The sequence below is a fragment of the Odocoileus virginianus genome, chromosome 4, assembly GCF_023699985.2.
Source record: "Odocoileus virginianus isolate 20LAN1187 ecotype Illinois chromosome 4, Ovbor_1.2, whole genome shotgun sequence".
NCBI classification, from domain to species: domain Eukaryota; kingdom Metazoa; phylum Chordata; class Mammalia; order Artiodactyla; family Cervidae; genus Odocoileus; species Odocoileus virginianus.
Genome location: NC_069677.1, coordinates 32,778,265 through 32,799,909, shown reverse-complemented (window position 1 = coordinate 32,799,909; position 21,645 = coordinate 32,778,265). Strand labels below are relative to the sequence as shown.

Sequence of the window (21,645 nt, the reverse complement as noted above, 5' to 3'; positions counted from 1 at the left end):
TCTAGGTCAGAGAAAGTTGGTATAAGAAACTTGTCCTACATATAATCTCAAATCAAAGGATTTAAATCTGTCCTGTTGCTTTCACTATTTTTATAAAGTCAAGTCTCACTTGGTAGTTTGTAGTCTACAACATTTATTGCATTTATAGCCAGAAAATAAACTGCTTTAATAATATACTTGCATATAGTAAGGGTCACACATAAATATTTTGGCCATCATTCAAAGCTTCTCTCAGTAGAAACAGTAAGTTTGAAAGAAAGAAAAGTGAAGTTGCTCAGTTGCATCTGACTCTTTGCGACCCTATCGGCTGTAGTTTGCCAGGCTCCTCTGTCCATGGGATTTTCCAGGCAAGAATACTGGAGTGGTTTGCCATTTCCTTCTCCAGGGGATCATCCCAAGCCAGGGATCGAACCTGGGTCTCTGGCACTGCAGGCAGACTCTTTACTCTGTGAGCCATCAGGGAAAGTTCAAAAGAAAAGTTTATTTTTTCCTTCTCATATCTCTGTGTTCATCTATTGCCCTTACTGATGCTATATTATAGAAATGTGATGTCATTATAGTCCTATGTTGGTATTTTTGTAAAAAAAAAGTAGAATAATGTTTTTAAAATATTATTACAAAAATAAAACTTTGCTAGATGTCCAAATCTAGAGTAGAATAGTTTTTTTTTTTTTTTGCTGGGTTTTTAATTAGGACATATAGGAGGAAATTATTAATAATTTATGCCAAAATGATAATGTTAATCTATTAACTAAATAATTGACTTTATATGAAATTGAAACCATTATCACCAAAATGTCCTTTCTTTAATGATTGGGTATTAGGAAGAAATATTGTCTTTATCCTTTACTGGAAGCACTGTTTTATTAAATTCTTAAAGTGCAAACTAAAACCACATTGTTTTGCATGTGCAGATTTCCAGCATTATGCTCTGAAAATTCAATCTCTAAAAATAAGCTATAAGTAGGAAATCTTTGGTCTCCATCTTATTGTATTATGTACATTTAATGTATGTTTCTTTTGCATTAGTACAAACTCTGCTAAATCAATTCTCTAATCTTTCTTTCCATGATTAATTACTTCAGATAATTTGCAAAGTTCATGATTTAATAAACATACAATTACACTTTTAAAAATAAACAACCCCTCCCTGTTTGCCACACCAGAGCTGTTAGTAGTATCCACAACAATAGAACTTGATTTCTGTTGTGTTAGAGATATGAAGAGAGACGAGGGAGGGTAGCTAGCTCTGCCTACTGAAAGACATGAATTTTTCTTTCAAAGAAAATTTCATGAAATATATGTAAGGTAAATAATAAAATATATTTTTAACTTTTTAATTTTATTATTATGGTGAAGATTTGTAAAATGTAACTAAGCAACTCTGTGTAAACTGATGTTAGAGCACATGCTTTGCACCAAATCTGCTTCTGATTTCTCCTATAGGATATACAGTCCAGCACAGTGCCTTTCTCAGAGAAGAAATTTTCTCAAGGAAGCATTTCCTGATTCCCTCAGATGCATTAGCATCCCTAAATATTTTTTCATAGCATCACATAACATTTTACTATTAAATACTATAGTCAATATCTATTTCCTTTCATGAGAAAAGCCTGCAAATCTCCAGCAGCTAACACAGTCTCTGACATATTAGCAATGCCTAGTATATATTGATTTTGATACCATAAATGTCCTCAAGCTGTATAAATATGGGTGGATGGGTGATTACTGATAACCATCTGGTAAATGTTCATATTAGTTTGGGCTTCTGAGGTGGCTCTAGTGGTAAAGAACCCACTTGCCAATACAGGAGATATAAGAGACATGGGTTCGACCCCTCGGTTGGAAAGATTCCCTAGAGGAGGGCATGGCAACATACTCCAGTATTCTTGCCTGGAGAATCCCAAGGACACAAAAAGTCACTAGGGTCACAAGGAGTCAAACAGGACTGAAGTGACTAAGCACGTACACGCACATTAGTTTTAAACTAACTTCGTTCTAAGAACCTCGTTCAAAGAAATCAGAGTTGGAGAAATAATAATTTACAGTCTCCTTAAACAAATACCAGTTGTTATGTATACAACCTGATCCTCCGTGTTTATTACCCATGCTCTTCTAGTTGCTTTGATAGTTACCTAATCAATGCTATTTGTTGTAAGGAAAATGAGAAAATAATTTGCTAAGAACATCTTATATTTTCTTTTTTCATTTCATAAATCTCTGCATCCATTTCTCTAGGTTCAGGAAAGCCTGAGAATTGACAAGTATCAAAAGTTATAATTTCTGATAGAACTACTTGTGGTCTTGATTTTAAGTATGACTGATGGGTGTAATCAGTCCTTGATGATTTCTTAGAATCACATATTCAGGTTTGGTAAATGTTAGCTTAGTGGCCGTTGGCATTCCTGATTTGTTAATTTGTTGAATATCTCTGAATTCAGAGGGATTTGGAGATAAATTAAAAAATGTAATTTAATGGAAGAGTCCACATTCTGTAGCCAGAATATTTGGTGTCAAATCTCAGAATTTCCACCCAGGTAGCCTTGGGAAAGTTATTTAATTGAGCAGTGTCTCTGTTTTCTCATCTGTAAAATAGAATAAGGCTATTGTGAGAATTAAATTAATTCATGTGAATATTTAGAATAAAGCCTGACACATAGCAATAACTCATGAATGTTACCTGCTATTATTATTATTGTGTTGAAGTTATTTATTAGTGACTATAATAAAGAAAATTAAATGTTAACTTGTCAGTCACCACATATAGTTCTCTTCAAATTGCTACCAAGCATAAGTTCAGTTCAGTCGCTCAGTCATGTCTGACTCTTTGCCACCCCATATAAAATAAAAGTTGGTATCTTAAAGTGTCTTTTCTTCAATGATTTAAGACATATCAACATACAGTGGTCCTCTCTAAGAGCAACATGACTAACGTAAAATACAGCTGGATTATAGAGTCAAAACATGACCAAATGCACTAAAAATTAATCATTAAAAATGCCAATGTCTTGGTTCTTTCCAATATAATCTGTAAATGTGTTTTCTCTGCTACAGTTTAATAAAAAATGGTTGGTAACAATTACTAAAAGAGTAAAGATAACTTACCATTGACAAAAATTATATCAGATACTTTTGTGATCTGGGAATAGGAAGCAAGCATTCTATTTTAGCAATAGATTTCTGTTTCTTTGCCTAAGTCTTTCTTCAACCACTGACAACAGTTCAGACAGTTAAAGATCTAACATCTCCATGAAGCTACCCTCATCCAATGACTGATGAGAGCTGAGGAATCAATACTCAGCTCCTTTACTCTTTTGTAAAACTATAATTTTTTTTTATTTTATATTTTTGGCTATGTCATGTGTATGAATTATCTTTAGTTCCCCAACCAGTGGTCAAACCAGTACCCCTTGCATTAGGAGTGCAGAATCTTAACCACTGGGTCCCCAGGAAAGTACTTCCCTTACTCTTAATTTTAAGAAAAATTCTGAGGAATCTATCTTAGACTGGCTCTCAGGTTTACTCCAACAAAGTTAAGCTCTGCTCAACCAAAATGGTAGGTGACTTGATCATATGCCTTCTATTGACCATCTTCTCTTTCTTGTATCCCCTCATTCAGTTACCTTCACCTCTCAGTGAACTACTTGCACTGAAATCTTATGTCAAGCCTTCTGGGAGAAAGCAAAGTAAGGTTCATATAGACTTGCATGGTCAGAATTTAGACTGCGAATACAGAGGAGGTGGGCTTCCATCAGGAGCAGAGGCAAGCAAAGAGGATAGAATCAGGGAGTTTGTATTCCAAGCCAAGTACTTTCTTGCCAGAAGAGGTGACCTTCTTGGTTCTTTAATATCCTGGCATTTATAAGTGGTTAGTGTGTGTTCGTAAATACACACACACACACACACACACACACACACACACACTTTTATCAATTTATCAATTTAAGAGACAAAATAAGAGTTGGAAAAGTCACTGTGGTTATTTTTGTAGCATATCTGTGAACTATCCTGAGTACATCTGGGATGGAGTTTAGAGATCAGCTTTTTTCCTTTTCGATGCCCCCCTCGATTTTGTTATTGTTCAGTTGCACAGTAATGTCAGACTCTGCAAACCCGTAGATGGCAGCACACCAGGCTCCCTATCCTTCACTATCTCCTGGAGTTTGCTTAAACTCATATCCATTGAATCAGTGATGGCATACAAGCATCTCATCTTCTGTTGTTCCCTTCTTCCCCTGCCTTCAATCTTTCCCAGCATCAGGGTCTTTTCTAATGAGTAGGCTCTTTGCATCAGGTGGGCAAAGTATTGGAGTTTCAGATTCAGCCCTTCCAATGAACATTCAGGGTTGATTTCTTTTAAGATTGACTGGTTTGATCACCTTACAGTAAAAGGGACTCACAAGTGTCTTCTTCAGTACCACCGTTCAAAAGCATCAATTCTTTGGTTCTCAGCATTCTTTATGGTACAACTCTCACATCTGTACATGACTACTGGAAAAACCACAGCTTTGACTATATGGACCTTTGTTGGCAAAGTGATGTCTCTGTTTTTTAATATGCTGTCTAGATTTGCATAGTTTTTCTTCCAAGGAGCAAGCATCAGTTAATTTCATGACTATAGTCATTGTCCACAGTGATGTTGGAGCCCAAGAAAATAAAGTCTGTCACTGTTTCCATTTTGTCCACGTCTATTGGTCATGACGGAGAAGGCAATGGCACCGCACTCCAGTATTCTTGCCTGGAAAATCCCAGGGATGGAGGAGCCTGGTGGGCTGCCATCTATGGGGTCGCACAGAGTCAGACACTACTGAAGCAACTTAGCAGCAGCAGCATTGGTCATGAAATGATAGGACAGGATGCCATGATCTTAGTTTTCTGAATGTTGAGTTTTAAGCCAACTTTTTCACTCTCTTCTTTCACTTTCATCAAGAGGTTCTTTAGTTACTTTCGACTTTCTGCCATCAAAGTGGTATCATCTACATACATGAGGTTATTTACATTTTCTCCAGCAATCTTGATTCCAGCTTCAGCATCATCCACCCTGGCATTTCAGGTAATGTACTCTGTGTATAAGTTAAATAAGCAGGGTGACAATACAGCCTTGATGTACTCCTTTTACAATTTGGAACCAGCCTGTTGTTCCACATCTGGTTCTAACTGTTGCTTTTTGACCAGAATACAAGTTTCTCAGGAGGCAGGTAAGGTGGTCTGGTATTCCCATCTCTTTAAGAATATTCCACAGTTTGTTGTGATTCACACAGTCAAAGGCTTTAGCATAGTCATTGAAGCAGAAGTAGATATTTTTCTGGAATTCCCTTGTTTTTTGTATGATCCAACGGATGTTGGTAATTTAATCTCTGGTTCCTCTGCCTTTTCTAAATCCAGCTAGAACATCTGGAAGTTCTCAGTTCATGTACTGTTGAAGCCTAGCTGGAAGTAGGCATTATCTTGCTAGCATGTGAAATGAGTATAATTGTGTGGTAGTTTGAACATTCTTTGGAATTGCCCTTCTTTGCAATTGCAATGGAAACTGACCTTTCTAGCGCTGTGGCCACTGCTGAGTTTTCCAAATTTGCTGGTGTATTGAGTACAGCACTTTAACAGCATCATCTTTTAGGATTTGAAATAGCTCAGCTGGAATTCCATCACCTCCACTAGCTTAGTTTGTAGTGATGCTTCCTAAGGCTCATTTGATTTCAGACTCCAGGATGTCTGACTCTAGGTGAGTGTTCACAGCATTGTGGTCATCCGGATATAGTTTTTGTACAGTTCTTCCATGTATTCTTGTCACCTCTTCTCAATATCTTCTGCTTCTTAGGTCCATACATTTTCCGTCCTTTATTGTGCCCATCTTTGCATGAAATATTCCCTTGGTATCTCCAACTTTCTTAAGGAGATCTTTGGTCTTTCCCATTTTATTGTTTTCCTCTATTTATCTGCACTGTTCACTTAAGAAGGCTTTCTTATCTCTCCTATTCTCTGGAACTGTTGGGTTGAGCATAACTATCCCTTTCTCCTTTGCCTTTTGCTTATTTTCTCAGAAATTTGTAAGGCCTCCTTAAATAATCACTTTGCCTCTTGCACTTCCTTTTCTTGGGAATGTTTTTAGTCACCACCTTCTGTACAATGGTAGGAACCTCTGTCCCTAGTTCTTCAGGCACTCTGTCTACGAGATCTAGTCCCTTGAATCTATTTGTCACCTCCACTGTATAATCCTAATGGATTTGATTTAGGTTACAACTGAATGTCCTAGTGGTTTTCCTGCTTTGTTCAATTTAAGGCTGAATTTTGCAGTAAGGAGTTCATGATCTGAGACACAGTCAGCTCCCAGTCTTATTTTTGCTGATTGTGGAGAGCTTCTCCATCTTTGGCTACAAAGAATATAATCACAATCTGATATCATCATTGACCCTCTGGTGACATCCATGTATAGAGTCACCCCTTGTTTTGTTGGAAGAAGGTGTTTGCTATGACTAGTGCATTAGCTTGGCAAAACTGTTAGCCTTTGCCCTGCTTCATTTTATACTCCAATGCCAAACTTGACTGTTACTTCAGATATCTCTTGACTTCCTACTTTTGCATTCTAGTCCCCTATGTTGAAAAGGACATCTTTTTTTGCTGTTAGTTATAGGAGGTCTTGTAGGTCTTTGTAGAACCATTCAACTTCAGCTCTTTCAGCATTAGTGATTATGGCATAGACTTGAATTTCTGTGATGTTGAAAGGTTTGCCCTGGAACTGAACAGAGATCATTTTGTCATTTCTGAGATTGCACCCAAGTACTGCATTTTGGATTCTTTTGTTGACTATGAGGACTGATCCATTCTTTCTAAGGGTTTCTTGCCCACAGTGGTTGATATAATGGTCATCTGAATTAAATTCACCCATTCCCATCCATTTCTGTTCAATGATTCCTAAAATGTTGATGTCACTCTTGCCATCTTATTCCTAAACATAAATGGTAATTTAACAACACCATTTAATTTCCCCTTTTGTTGGTTAAACTTTCTGGGCCTATCAAGAGTATGTCTTTGCTTCCTCTCCCCTGTTGACATCCCAGCCCTAGAAAGGAGTTCTGAGGACTGGGAAGTTCTGCTTATCTCCAGAGAGACCCTCTGAGTTCCCTTGCCTGTGGCCATCTGCCTTGAAGTTTTTTATCCACAAGGCATTCATTGCTAAATAGGGGGACTTTGCATTATATTAGAAAGGGATATAAATAAGTCATGTCGCTTCAGTTGAACATAGCAGCCTGAAGGGCATCATGCAGCACAAAATTGCTCTATGAAGAATGCTCAGCAGGACATAATTGATCAGATGATGCCTCTGCTTCAAAAGAGGAGGGAAGGGGGGAGGAGTCCCTTCAGATCACTGAATCGTGACCATACGCCTTGGTTGAGTTTCAGGGTTTTCAAACTCTCCATTCCATCCCATTTACAAACTTCCTTCCCACTAACCAAGAACTCCACTTCATTCATGCCGATTGTTTCACGCTTCTGTAAAAAGTCTATGCTTCTTTCTACCCCAGAGGTTTTTGCCCCTTTTATTTCCCTTGTCTGGAATATCTTTCCCCATTTACACTCAAGATGCTTGAACCCCACAAATATACATAGGGAGTAAGCCTATGGTGTCTTAAAAGTGGAGTAGACGAGGTCTGGCACATTCAGGGTGGTATATGTTCAAAAGGGAGGGGCTATATGCATATCTATGGCTGATTCATGTTGAGGTTTGACAGAAAACAACAAAATTCTCTATTGCAATTATCCTTTAATAAAAAGATAAATAAATTTTTAAAAAGTGGAGTAGAAAATGGTGTTTTCTAGAGAAAAAGAGATTCACATGTGATAATTGTATATTGTTAATTTCTTTTTTCACATTTTGTGAAAGTGGTAAGACTTGTCTCTAATAGTAAAGTAAGTCTTAAGGGGAAAACCTGTCTTACATTCCTCTTTCCTCCTTCATAGCACAGAAATGATTACACAATAAAGGCTCAATAACGAGTAGTGGGATGGTTCATGTTTCATCTACTGTTTGTCATATTATGTCACACCATGCCATAACAACCCAGTCATCCTCAATTTCTTTCTCACACTAACCTGTAAAACAGGTGTTAGGATTATTTCACAGCATTCCTTTTCAGAGTGTGGCGATACTACATTTTAAGTCTGATTGAAGACATAAAACCAATGTCACAATGATAGTTTAACTAATGATTTAGGGATGAAGTATAAGCTATGGTTACTTTAAAATTATATAAATGGAACAAACCACACATTTACTGAGTATCTCTGCTTGTAACTAAGAAGAAATTACATTGTGAAACCATGGTATTCTATGGTGATTATTTTAGTGAACCTATTTATGTCTAATTGCATTATTCATGTATTAAGTAGTAAATTCATTTAAAATATTTACTGTCAATACAGTTATCATACTGGTCTATGAGATACAATATGTGAGTAGACTTAGGGAGAGAATGACCCTAGTCTATATATTTAGATTTCAGTAAATAAATATCTTTGTCTGTCTTTCTAGACTGATGAGTAAAGGAAAGATTTGTGACAAAGAAACTATAAACATACCTTCCAACAAGGCAACTGTTTATTTACAAAGTTTAAGAAAAAAGAAGGTGTATGTATACATGTGTTTTCCTTTATTAAGTTTTAAAAACACTGTTTTGAACCTTAAAATACAACCAAAAACATTTCAAGCTGAAGGAGAAATTTTTATCAGGATAACTTACTTTCCATTATTACCTTTATAATATAAGAGATGGAAAAGGAAATGGCAACCCACTCCAGCATTCTTGTCTGGAGAATCCCATGGACAGAGGAGCCTGGTGGGTTACAGTCTATGGGGTCTCAAAGAGTCAGACACAACTGAGCAACTAACACAACAGCACAATCTAAGAGAAGGCTCTATGAGTATTTTCTTTCAACAACCTGATCTTGCCTAACATCAATGAAACCACTAACTATAGAGATATCAATAGTATTTAATAAGACAGGAATACTTTTGCAACATGGTCTTCATTAACTCATTTCTTAGTACAACCTTTTTATTTTTTTGAACACTTTTACTTCCATAATTTTCTTTTCAGTCTAATGTATTCTTCTTTTAATCTCTGGTCAGATGTAGGACGATCTGGAGTGAAGAAAGAAGGACACAGGGATCTTGAGGCAGATGGTGTGCCTGTGAACTTATTTATAATGCAGTGTCAGAGAGTTCAGGGGAATGCTTTCAAGAAGATGGCAGAGTAAGAGATACCAACCTCGATCTTCCCACAAAGACAATAATTAGACAATTCAATGCAAGAATGAAAATAGCTCTGGGAAACCTCAGGAGTCTACTTAAGAAGGTTTAGCACATAGCAGAGCAAAATAACCTGAGAATAGCCACATACAAATAACACATTTTGCCTGTACAGTATCATTCCGTCCACCAGACCAGCGCTGTTCAGAGCCAACAGACAACTTCCTGGCCAGAGAGAGTTATTTTTGGTAGGAAAATAGAGAACAGAGTGAGTGACCAGCTTCCCCAGCCTTTCAGGGCACTGTCCAAAGGACTGACCCCCACTCCTGTCACTGACCTGCCCCTTCACTCATGTAAGCAGCTAGCCCCTGTGTAGCCATGAACTCACACGCCACTGGCCCGAACTCCCAGTATCATTCTCCACTGTCATGTACCCACCCATGGCTGGCTCCTGCAGCCATATGAGTACATGCTGACAACCAAGGACCCCACTGCTGCTCCTGTATTGGAAGCCAGTCCTGACTCCTAACCCAGATCTGTGTCACTCTCTGTGCTTTTAGGTAGCCCCTATCATCAAACATGCATACTATGACTTAGATTTTCTGTCACTGACCCCCACTATGATGCACAAGACTACAACTAGTCTTTATAACCACGTGAGTCCTGTTGCTGCTCATTCACCCAGAGTTGCCCCTAGCCACTGCTCTAGGCCCTTGCCAATGTGGGTGTCCCTGTAGCTAGTCCCTGCCATCATGCAGACACCTGCAGCCAGCTCTGCATTTGAGCATATATACACCACCGATTTTAGCTCTTGCGACCACCTTGGTCTTTTGTTGCTGAGATACCAGTAGTCCTTGCAGCTACTAAGGAACCCCCCCCACCCCCAAACACACACACACATGCACACACACACAGCTCTTGCTGTCAAGGATCATACAGTTGCCAATGTCACAGACCTTAGTTGCCTGAGTCAATGAGACGCTTCACCATCCCAAATTGTGACATATTTGTGAATTTCTCAGTTTTCTTCATGTCATTGAATTCTAGTTTCATATCTTTGTGGCTGAAAAAGTTGCTGAATAGGATTTCAGTCTTCTCTAATTCATTAAGATTTGTTTTGTGACCTAACATATGATCTGTCCTGGAAAATGTTTCATGTGCACTTGAAAAGAAAGTATATTCTGCTGCTGTTGGATAGAATGTTCTACAAATGTGTATTAGGTACATCTTGTCCAATGCATAGTTTCAGTCCAATGTTTCCTTATGGAGTTTTGATCTGAACAATATATTCATTGTTAAAAGTAGGATAGGGAACCCCGCTACACCTTGTCTTTAAATCTGCAATTTAATTTTAATGTGTTTCAGTGTAAGTCTATTTGGATTCATCTCACTTGGAACTGCCTAGGATTTGTAGATCTAGATGTTTGTTTCCTTCCCCAGGAGAGGGAACTTTTCTCTTTCTCTTTTCTTTCTTTTTCCTTTTTCTCTTTCATATTTTTTTCTTTTTCCTTTTATTTTTTTTTTAAAGTGATCTAATTCTATTTCTATTTGTTTTTTGTTTGTTTGTTTAGTTGAAGCATAGTTGATTTATAATATTGTGTTACTTTCAGGTATATAGCCATATTTCTTTGAATCAGCCTTTCTCACTTTATTCTTCTCCAGGACCTATATAATGCAAATATTGATGTGTTTGGTGGTATCCCATATGCCCTTAAACTATTTTTAACTCTTTTTCATTATTTTTGTTTTCCTTTTTGGTCCTCAATTGGATGGATTCCACTGTTCTGTCTCCAAGTTCATTGATTCTTTGCGCCTCTTGATCTAGTTTTCTGCTGAACCCTCTACTGAGTTTTTCTGTTCAGCTATTATATTCTTCAGTTCTGTAATTACTGTTTGGATTTCCTTATATTTTTCTCTCTTTATTGAAATTATCATTTTGTTAATGTACTGTTCTGACTTTGGTGAGGAAATTTATGGTATTACTTTGAATGCTTCTCAAACAAATCACTTATCTTCATTTCCTTATACACTGTAAATAAAGTTTTATCTTGTTCTTTTTTTTGGAACTTCTTTTTTTGTTTCTTCATTTTTTTTTGACTCTATTGGTTTCTGTGCATCAGATAAAATAGCCACTCTTATTCTTAAGGAATAGTCTCATGTAGGACATAAAACTTATCATCTAGCCCAGCTTTATGTCTTGGTTGTATCTCAAACCTTTGTGATTGTCCCAGTTTCTTTCTTTCTTTCTTTCCTTTTCTTCTTAAAGTGACTTCCAGTAGTTGAGGATATGCTAATACTTGTTAGTGTCCCAGAGGGGAAGATCTCAGTCAACATCTAGATGCAGGCTAATTAGAAGTCAGACTCTCAGACCAAAGATTTTGCAAATAAACCTCTTCCAGGGAAAAACTAAGTGATGGGCATTTCAGTCTTCTTCTGTGCTGAGCACAGTTAAAAGTGTTTCTCTATTTGTTTCAGTCCTGTGACTCCTATGAATGCAGGTCCAGCTGGTAACAGCTAAATAATTGAGGGGTGTGTCCCTTGAATGGCAGTTGCAAAAGCCATGGTGCCAGATGTGTGTCCATAAGCTGCTTCTAGAGGGGTCTCAGTGGTTTGGGAGGACTACAGGGAGAATGCTGAGATGGAACCTATTGTTGTTCAGTCACTCAGTCATGTCAAATTCTTTGTGACTGCATGGACTGCAGCTTGCCAGGCTTCCCTGTCCTTCACCCTCTCCAGACTTTGCTCAAACTCATGTCCATTGAGTCGGTGATGCCATCCAATTACCTCATCTCCTGTGGTCCCCTTCTCCTCCTGCCCTCATTCTTTCCCAGTATCAGTGTCTTTTCCAATGAGTCAGTTCTTTGCATAAGGTGGCAAAGTATTGGAGCTTCAGTTTCAGCATAAGTCCTTCCAGTGAATATTCAGGGTTAATTTCCTTTGGCATTGACAGGTTTGATATCCTCGCAGTTCAAGGGACTCTCAAGTCTTCTCCAACACCACAGTTCAAAGGCAACAGTTCTTCAGTGTTCAGCCTTTTTTATTGTCCAGGACTCACATCCATACATGACTAATGGAAAAGCCATAGCTTTGACTATACAGACCTTTGTCAGATAAGAAATTGCTCTGTTTTTAAACATGCTGTCTAGGTTTATCATTGCTTTTCTTCCAAGGAGCAAATGTCTTTTAATTTCATGACTGTAGTCACAGTCCACAGTGATTTTGGAGCCCAAGAAAATAAAGTCAGCCACTATTTCCACTGTTTGCCCATCTAGTTGCCATGAAGTGATGGAATCAGATGCCATGATCTTGGTTTTTTGAATGTTGAGTCTTAAGCCAACTTTTTCACACTCCTCTTTCACCTCCTTCAAGTGGCTCTTTAGTTTCCTTTTTGCTTTCTGCCATAAAGGTCGTATCATCTGCATGTCTGTGGTTGTTGATATTTGTCCAGCAATCTTGATTCCAGCTAGAGCATCATCCAGCCCAGCATTTTGCATGATATACTCTGCGTATAAGTTAAATAGTCAGGGTGACAATATACAGCCCTTAAAATAATCCTTTCCCAATTTTGAATCTGTCCATTGTTCACGTCTGGTTCTAATTGTTGCTTCTTGACCTGCCTACAGATTTCTCAGGAGGCAGGTATGGTGGTCTGGTATTCCCATCTCTAAGAATTTTCCACAGTTTGCTGTGATCTACACAGTCAAAGGCTTGAGCGTTGTCAATGAAGCAGAAGTAAATATTTTTTCTGGAATTTTCTTGCTTCTTGTATGAGCCAATGGATGTTGGGAGTTTGATCTCTGGTTCCTCTGCCTTTCCTAAATCCAGCTTGCCTATCTGGAAGTTCTAGGTTCACATACTTTTGAAGCCTAGCTAGAAGGATGTCGAGCACTACCTTGCCAGAGTGTGAGATGATTGCAATGGTGCACTAGTTTGAACCTTCCCTGGCATCACCCTTCTTTGGGATTATAATGGAAACTTACTTTTCTAGTCCTGTAGTCACTGCTGAGTTTTCCAAATTTGCTGGCATATTGAGTGCAGCACTTTCACAGCATCATCTTTTAGGATTTGAAATTGCTCAGTTGGTATTTTGTCACTTCCACTAGCTTTGTTCATAGTGATGATTCCCAAGCGCACTTGACTTCACATGCTAGGATGTCTGGTTCTAGGTGAGTGATCACATCATTGTGGTTATCTGGGTCATTAAGACCTTTTTTGTATAGTTCTTCTGTGTATTCTTGCCAACTTTTCTTAACATCTTCTGCTTCTGTGAGGTCCATACTCTTTCTGTCCTTTATTGTGCCTATCATTGCAGGAAATGTTCCCTTGATATCTCTAATTTTCTTGAAGAGATCTCTAGTCTTTCCCAATCTATTGTTTTTTTATTGTATTGTATTTACTTACACTGTTCACTTAAAAAGGTTTTCTTATCTCTCCTTGCTATTCTCTGGAACTCTGCATTCAGATGGATATATCTTTCAATTGGCTTCCTTGTTCTCCACTGATGATTGAGTTGTGTCCCTAGGGCTAAATTAGAGATGTGATCTGCAGGCAGCAACTTTTAAAGTATTCAATAAGACCTCTTCAGGTAAAGGCTGGATGATGGGCGTTTTTCCTCTGTACTGAGCCTGAGGTGGGGAAGTGCAGTGAATCCTCCTGAGCCTATTAGGTACCATTTCTTTGTTGGCTGTAGTGTAGTATACCATGTAGACAGAAGCCTTTTGTCTTTCAGGGCTTGATATTTTGTCCCTTGCTTGGAAGTCTTAAAAGTTGAGCCTTTAGATGTTGGGTCTTAACATTTCTCTCTTCATGGAGAAATTGAGACTTCTGAGTTCCTTTCCTATTGTATATCACTGTGATGGGGTGGAGTTTATAGCAAGAGCATGTCTTAGGCTTTGTTATTCATTTCAATGTGTTTTTTTAATTGTTGTTCCCCCAATGTGCCAGGGTCATTTCATCTAGTTTCTGGATTTTACTTTTCCATAGGGAATTGTTTCATGTATAGCTGTAGACTCAATGTATCTGTGGGAGGAGGGGGTTCAGGAACCTCCTATGTTACTATATTAACTGCAACCTAGTAAGGCTTACACTCAATGTTTTCAATATAGGATTAATTCCTCCACTATCTGAGAAGGCCTGACAAATAGCTGAGGAAAGAAGAGAAGTGAAAGGTAAAGGAGAAAAGGAAAGATATATCTATCTGAATGCAGAGTTCCAAGGAATAGCTAGAAGCAATAAGAAACACTTCCTAAGTGATCAGTTGCAAATAAATAGAGGAAAGCAATAGAATGGGAAAGACTAGAGAGCTCTTCAAGAAAATTAGAGACACCAAGGGAACTTTTCATGCAAAGATGGGCATAATAAAGGACAGGAATGATATGGACCTAATAGAAACAGAAGACATAAAGAAGAGGTGGCAAGAATCCACAGAAGAACTATGCCAAAAAAGATCTTAAATATACCCATATAACCACGATGGTGTGATCACTCACCTAGAGCCAGACATCTTGGAGTGTGGAATCAAGTTGATGTTAGGAAGCATCACTAGGAACAAAGCTAGTGGAGGTGATGGGATTCCAGTTGAGCTATTTCAAATCTTAAAAGATTATTCTGTTAAAGTGCTGCACTCAATATGAGAGCAAATTTGGAAAACTCAGCAGTGGCTACAGGACTAGAAATGGTCAGTTTTCATTCCAATCCCAAAGAAGAGTAATGCCAAAGAAGGTTCAAACTATGGCACAACTGTACTCATCTCACATGCTACCAAAGCGATGCTCAAAATTTCCCAAGCTAAGTTTCAACAGTATGTGAACCAAGAACTTCCAGATATTCAAGCTAGACTTAGAAAAGGCAGAGGAACCAGAGATAAAATTGCCAACATCTGTTGGATCATGCAAATAGCAAGAGAATTCCAGAAAAAACATCTACTTCTGCTTCATTGACTACGCTCAAGTCTTTGACTGTGTGGATCACAACAAAATGTAGAAAATTCTTAAAGAAATGGGAATACAGACCAGACCTGTATTCCTCCTGAGAAATCTGTATGCAGGTCAGGAAACAATGGTTAGAATTGGACATGGAACCATGGACTAGTTCAAAATTGGGAAAGGAGGATATCAAGGCTGTATATTGTCACCTTGTTTATTTAATTAATATCAAGAGTACTTCATGTGAAATGCCGGATTGGATCAAGCACAAGATGGAATCAAGATTGCCAGGAGAAATATCAATAACCTCAGATATGACAATGATGCCACTCTCATGGCAGAAAACAAAGAGGAACTTAAGAGCCTTTTGAGGAAAGTGAAAGAGAAGAGTGAAAAAAACTGACTTAAAACTAAACGTTAAAAAAACCAAGATCATGGCATCTGGTTCCATCACTTCATGGCAAATAGATGGGGAAAAATTGGAACCAGTGACAGACTTTATTTTCTTGGTCCCCAAAATCACTGCAGATGATGACTGCAGCCATGAAATTAAAAGACACTAGCTCCTTGCAGAAAACAGCTAAGATAAACCTAGACAGCATATTAAAAAGCAGAGACATTAACTTGCCAACAAAAGTCCACATAGTCAAAGCTATGGTTTTTCCAGTAGTCATGTATGGATTAGAGAATTGTAGCAAAAAGAAAGTTCAGCCTCAAAGTATTGGTGCTTTTGAGCTGTGGTGTTGGAGAGGACTCTTGAGAGTCCCTTGGACAGCAAGGAGATTGACCAGTCAATCCTAAATGATATCAGTTCTGAATATTCATTGGAAGGCCTGATGCTGAAGCTGAAGTTCCAATAATTTAGGCCACTGATGTGAAGAACTGACTCATTTGAAAAGACCCAGATGCTGGGAAAGATTGAAGGCAGGAAGAGAAGGGGATGACAGAGGATGAGATGGTTGGATGGCATCACCGACTTGATGGACATGAGTTTGAGCAAGCTCCGGGTGTTGGTGATGGACTGGGAAGCCTGGCGTGCTGCAGTCCATAGTGTCATAAAGAGTTGGATACACTGACCAACTGAACTGATCTGAACTGATTCTGCCTCTAGGCTTGGCAAGATAATTAAATGAGACAACAAAATGTGTATAAAGCACTTTGAAAAGAAAGGAGCCTTATTTAAATGTAAAGGAAAGTTACTTTGTCATGCCTGAATGAAAATGAGTTCTAGAATCCACAAAAAGGGCATGCAGTATGGTTTGTCTCTGCTCACTGCATGGCACAGCATATACAAATCTCCCTCATGTGATTGAAGATGCAAATAAAGCCTGTTTACTTGAATTCCATGGTGGGTCAGGTGCCTTGGAAGTCCCAGTATTTGTTGCCAGCTTCTTTTTGAGACATAGCAAGGTGGCTGGTTTATATTCCGGTTGTTCTAGTTGCCAAATGACTCAAAAGACCCAAAACAAAACAGCTTTCTCCAGCAGCACAAGAAGTTCCCTTTCTCCTCTCTTCCAATTCTTTTATTTTAATCTTCTGTAATGTGTGGTTTTCAGATTCCAAAAATGTCAACAAAACATGTCTGTTCTATAGTTTCTATTCTCCAATGCAAATTGGAGAAAAGAGACCATAATACCTCTTAATCTTCTTTAAACATTCCTTTTACAAACAATTTATTTCCAAACATTGGTTTTCCTTACACGGTTTAGAAGAGGTGGAGTGGGGTAGAAACAGGATTCATATCAACATATTGCATATAATGCCTTTTTTCCTGAATAGCTAACAGCATAGTCAAAGTAGGCAGTTTCCTAGGATGTTTGTGATCATATGCTGAGGATAAAATGCTGCAAAATACTTGACACATTAGGGGAGAAGTGGTTGTTACATTGGGATAAAAATATCTCAAAGAAATAAAGGGATCTCAAAGGTATTTTCCTTTCCTGTTCCTAAGAAATACATTTCCTCAAGCTGTATTTTCATTATGATATAAATTGTGCAAACAACTGGGAAATATAACTTTTAAATATTAAATGGAATTTGACCCTTGTTAAATGTGTAGATTTGAATATTTAACATCACATTCTCCTTGTAGGTTGCTTCTTTTATATGTTCTTTATTGTCTCAAATTAGTGTGCTCATTTCCCTTGTGTAGTTTCACAAGACAATGTTTTCATTCATTAACAAAATTTCATAGTGCATTAATAACATCAACACAGTCAAATTTCCCTGTGTGCCAGCTTCAGGGTTAAAAGAGATATAGGGACATTTGTTAAGCCCAGGTAAATATTAAATATCACTTGAAGGGGTGGGGAGTAACAATGGCATTTGCCGCCAGCCCTACATTCCTTAGAGATGTATAAAAATGCATATGACTTGTTCAGTCTATTAAGCAGATGCTAGTTCAAGCTGTATTGCATATGTTGGTTTGCAGACCCAGTTTTGGAGTGCAGTGGTAGAAACATATGCATGTGTGAAAATTCCAGGTGTGAGTTTAGAGAATGTCATTTAAATTTTTATATTTTTATAATTTAATTTAAATGTTGATCTCAGAGATATATAAATGGTATTAGTTTTGATAAAGTTTGGAAAACTGATTATGAATATAGTAAAGCATGAAGTATGTGGATTTTAAAAATTATATCTTACATGCAATTAACTGATCATTAATTTTGTCTGAGAATTTTCCTCGCTCCTATAACCAGCTATTGATTTGCAGTTGTTCCTCTTGATGGTTTTATCATGTGACATTCTGAATTGTTTTATAAGGAATTGTTTTAAAGTTTACATTTAACAACTCCTTCAACTAGGGAAACTATTTCTTAATATTTTAGCCCAAAAGAAAGAAAATATTATATCTCCTTATACTATTCTGAGACATGGAAAATGTACTGAGGACTTTATTTTTCTTTACAGAAAGACAAAAATTTTTAAGAAGGTTTAAAAAAAAAGAAATTTTATAAAAATAAATTTCCCTCTTTTTTTTAACTCTAGATAAGAGTATAAAATTGCATGAAATAGTGAAAAACAAACAAAAACCCTTAATGCTAAATTCTAGTGGTTTTTTTTTTCTTTTTCTTTCAGCTCTCAGGAGAAGTGATTTTGCAAATTGCCAACGAACCAGTTCTGCCCTTTAATGCTCTCGATATAGCTTTAGAAGTTCAAAACAGCCTTAAAGGTAATTTTTCTTTGAATTATAGTAATTTTAGGAAATGAAAATGTTCAACTAATTTTCAAGAGGTATAAAGTCAACAACTATTTCACTAGGTATGATAATGTGGCACTTTCCTTCATATAGAGGATAATCTTGAAAAGGGCTTAGAAGAATGTTGGCTGCCATGTCAATAAGAATGAGGTTGGTAAAGATTCTGCCTGCAATGCAGGAGACCTGGGTTTGATCTCTGCGTCTGGTAGATCCCCTGGAGAAGGGCATGGCAACCCACTGCAGTATCCTTTCCTGGAAAATCTCATGGACGGAGGAGCCTGTTGGGCTACTGTTCATGGGGTTGAAAGAGTTGGACACGACTTAGCGATTAAACTACCACATGCCTAATATTCAGTCAGTTCAAACAATATTGGTTGAAAGTTTGTGCTCTTAGATTGGTTTCTGTGAGGTATGGGCTGGGTCCATTTGACTGAAGTATTGGCTCATTCTAGATTAAGGCTGACAAGAAGAAAACCAGGAAATTATTTCCGTAGTCTCTATTTCAGTTGCTTCATGTTTGAATATATCTCTTTCTAGAATTTTTAATATCACCCTAATAATTACCTTTATTTTCCCTTTTTCTATATATAAACCTTTCAGCAAAACTTTTAGTTTATCTCCATTCTCCAAATACAAAGGACAGTGTTGTAAATAATTTAAAAGTGCACCCTCCTTCTCTGAGCCACACATCTTACTACCATATCATTTGTAAACATGCGTTTCTCAATATAAAAGCAAATATTTTCACTATAGTATTTAAGCAGTCATTCTTGGAAAATGGGTCAGTCTAAAGAGCCAAACAGTTACAGTATCTAAAGCTTTAATACTTTAAAAATTTTGACTACCTGGATTGGTTCTTAATCCAGTGAGTAACACAATAAAATATTTTTTCCCCTCAGCGATTCTTATGACTTCTATTATACCGGCTGTAAAACTGTGACCTTGGGAGCAATTCAGCTATTTAGGGCCTTTTACTCCCATACTAAATGGCCTCATATTGCTCTACACTGGGGATATTTAAGCGTGTCTATTTTTTTCTATTTTGTCAAGCTTCATTTTATTGTTGTCAGTATGACGACCTGTAGCAGTCACTTTGTCCTCTGTTTAAAATTTTCTATTTGTGTAATATTTTGTAGAGACTGAGTAACCAAGTATATGGTATTTTATAAAATAAGAACAGCATAAGCATAAATAAAGGGTTAAAAACTTCTGTGAATAATATATTCTTTGCAAGGATCTCTTTTAACCATCTATTTTATTTGTTCTGTAGACTGTTTTGCTTTTTCTTTAGTTTTCATTTTCATACTTTAAAAAATTCAGTTGGTACTGCATATTATACTTAAAACTTGCAGAGAACAAATGGAGGAGACTTATTTGTATTACAAGAAGATTTGTCCATCTATAAAGAATAACTCTCATGCATAGAAATGAGCCTCAAGGAGTATACTGTGAAATAGTAACACTGTGCGATAAAATTATAAATGATTTATAGGTTGCTTTTCTGAGTTTAGATCTATGATAAATGTTTAATACCTTTGTAATAAAGATATGAAGATATATTTTTAAAATTAAACAAAGCCAGCAAAACCAAAAGCAGTAGCAATACTGTCATTTTGAGATCCAAATTCTATTATTTTTTAAACATTTGGTGTACTTTTAAAATCTGTAAGTAATATTTTAGCATTATTATTTTTATATGAGTGTTTTAAATAATGTAGTCTACTTCTGAGGGTCAGAAAAAAGTCCTAATGAGTCATTGTTAGAATTATATCATTACTGTTTTTTTTTTCTTTGTGTGTGTGTGGGCAGGTAGTTAGGAATCTCTTTGAAAATACAGGAAAGTACTGTCTCTTTCTTCAGAAAATTGCACTTGTACAAAACAGTTTGCATATATCCCTCAGACTTTACAAGATCTCCTGAACCCATTTATTCATTCATTTAACAAATATTTATCAACTATCCATGGTATTCCTGGCATGGTTATATGACCAGAAAACCAAAACATAAAACCCAGCCTCTAGATAAATAAACAAAACAAAATTAAAATTTCTACTGCTAAGAAACATATGTACATGGTAGAACAAAATTGCCATAAGTCAAAGCAATTTGTAAATTAGCTTTATGCTCAAATTGTTCTCTAATATCAATCACTTTGGAATAAATTTGCATTAAGTGTTACAGAGCATAACTGACTGTGGTTGTATCAAGGGCACAATGGAGAGATTAGGTCTGGGAATATATATGTGAGAGTTGTGCCAGATGAGATTTCTAACTGAGTGCAGATAGAGGACAGAAAGGGCTTCCTAGGTGGCGCAGTGGTGAAAAATCCACCTGCCAATGCAGGAGGTGCAAGAGTTGGAGCCCTGGGTTGGGAAGATCCCCTGGGGGAGGGAACGGCACCCAACTCCAATATTCTTGCCTGGAGAATTCCATGGACAGAGGAGCCTGGCGGGCTACAGTCCATAGGGTTACAGAGCGTCAGACAGGATGGAGCGGAGCACAGCAGCAGCAGAGACAGAAAAGGCCTATGACTTCTGGGCATGTCTACATTTAGAAATGCAGAACAGAAGGGGAATCTGAGCCAGAGACTGAGACGGAGGCAAAGGGTAAGAGACAAACTGGGTGAAGGTGATATCTTGAAGCCAAGAGAGGAAGAAGGGATCCACTCCATCAAATGCTACTACAGGTTAAGAAAAGTGCAGACCAAGTACTGACAGCTAGATTGAGCAAGGTGGAGGTCACTGGTGATCTCACCAAAAGTAATTTTAGTAGGTGGTATACAAAATAGTCTGATTAGAGGGGTCCAAGAGAAAATGAGAAGTGATAAATTGGGGACTGGTGCTGGTAGACGGAAAGCTTGGAGTTGAAAACAGTTAGCATGTTTCTATTTTGATGAGAATGATCTTTTGGATTTGATTAAGTGAGGATTTGATTAAGATGAAAGGAGAACTGAAAAAATTCAATTTTTTGAATTTTTGAAGAAAGTGAAATGGGGAGTGCTAGAATGTTTTTCTTGAAGAAGCAGCATAAGATGGAGAGTGTTGCCTTAGTGATAAACATGCATAAAAATGTGAAGGAACACAGAACATTATCATATGGGATAAGTAAATGTGGTGCTGGGAACTCTTGTCAACCTCTTCGATTGTAACAAACAATACGATAGTTGCTTGGGAAGGTGAAAGAGGGATTAGTCTTTTGGGCACCATTAAGTGAAAGTGAAAGTGAAGTTACTCAGTCATGTCTGACTCTTTGTGACCCCATGGACTGTAGCC

The 21,645-nt window shown here is 37.4% G+C and overlaps 1 protein-coding gene across 3 annotated transcripts in view; it reads left to right on the top strand.

The window, feature by feature from the left end:
• The window catches only part of NAALADL2 (N-acetylated alpha-linked acidic dipeptidase like 2), a 1,503,552-nt gene that overhangs the window by 1,384,762 nt on the left and 97,145 nt on the right, over nucleotides 1–21,645 (top strand). For all 3 annotated transcript variants that reach the window (XM_070466387.1, XM_070466388.1, XM_070466386.1), the window contains one exon: nucleotides 18,253–18,346. In XM_070466387.1, the coding sequence (XP_070322488.1) occupies nucleotides 18,253–18,346 (94 nt within the window). The remainder of the gene's footprint in view (nucleotides 1–18,252; nucleotides 18,347–21,645) is intronic.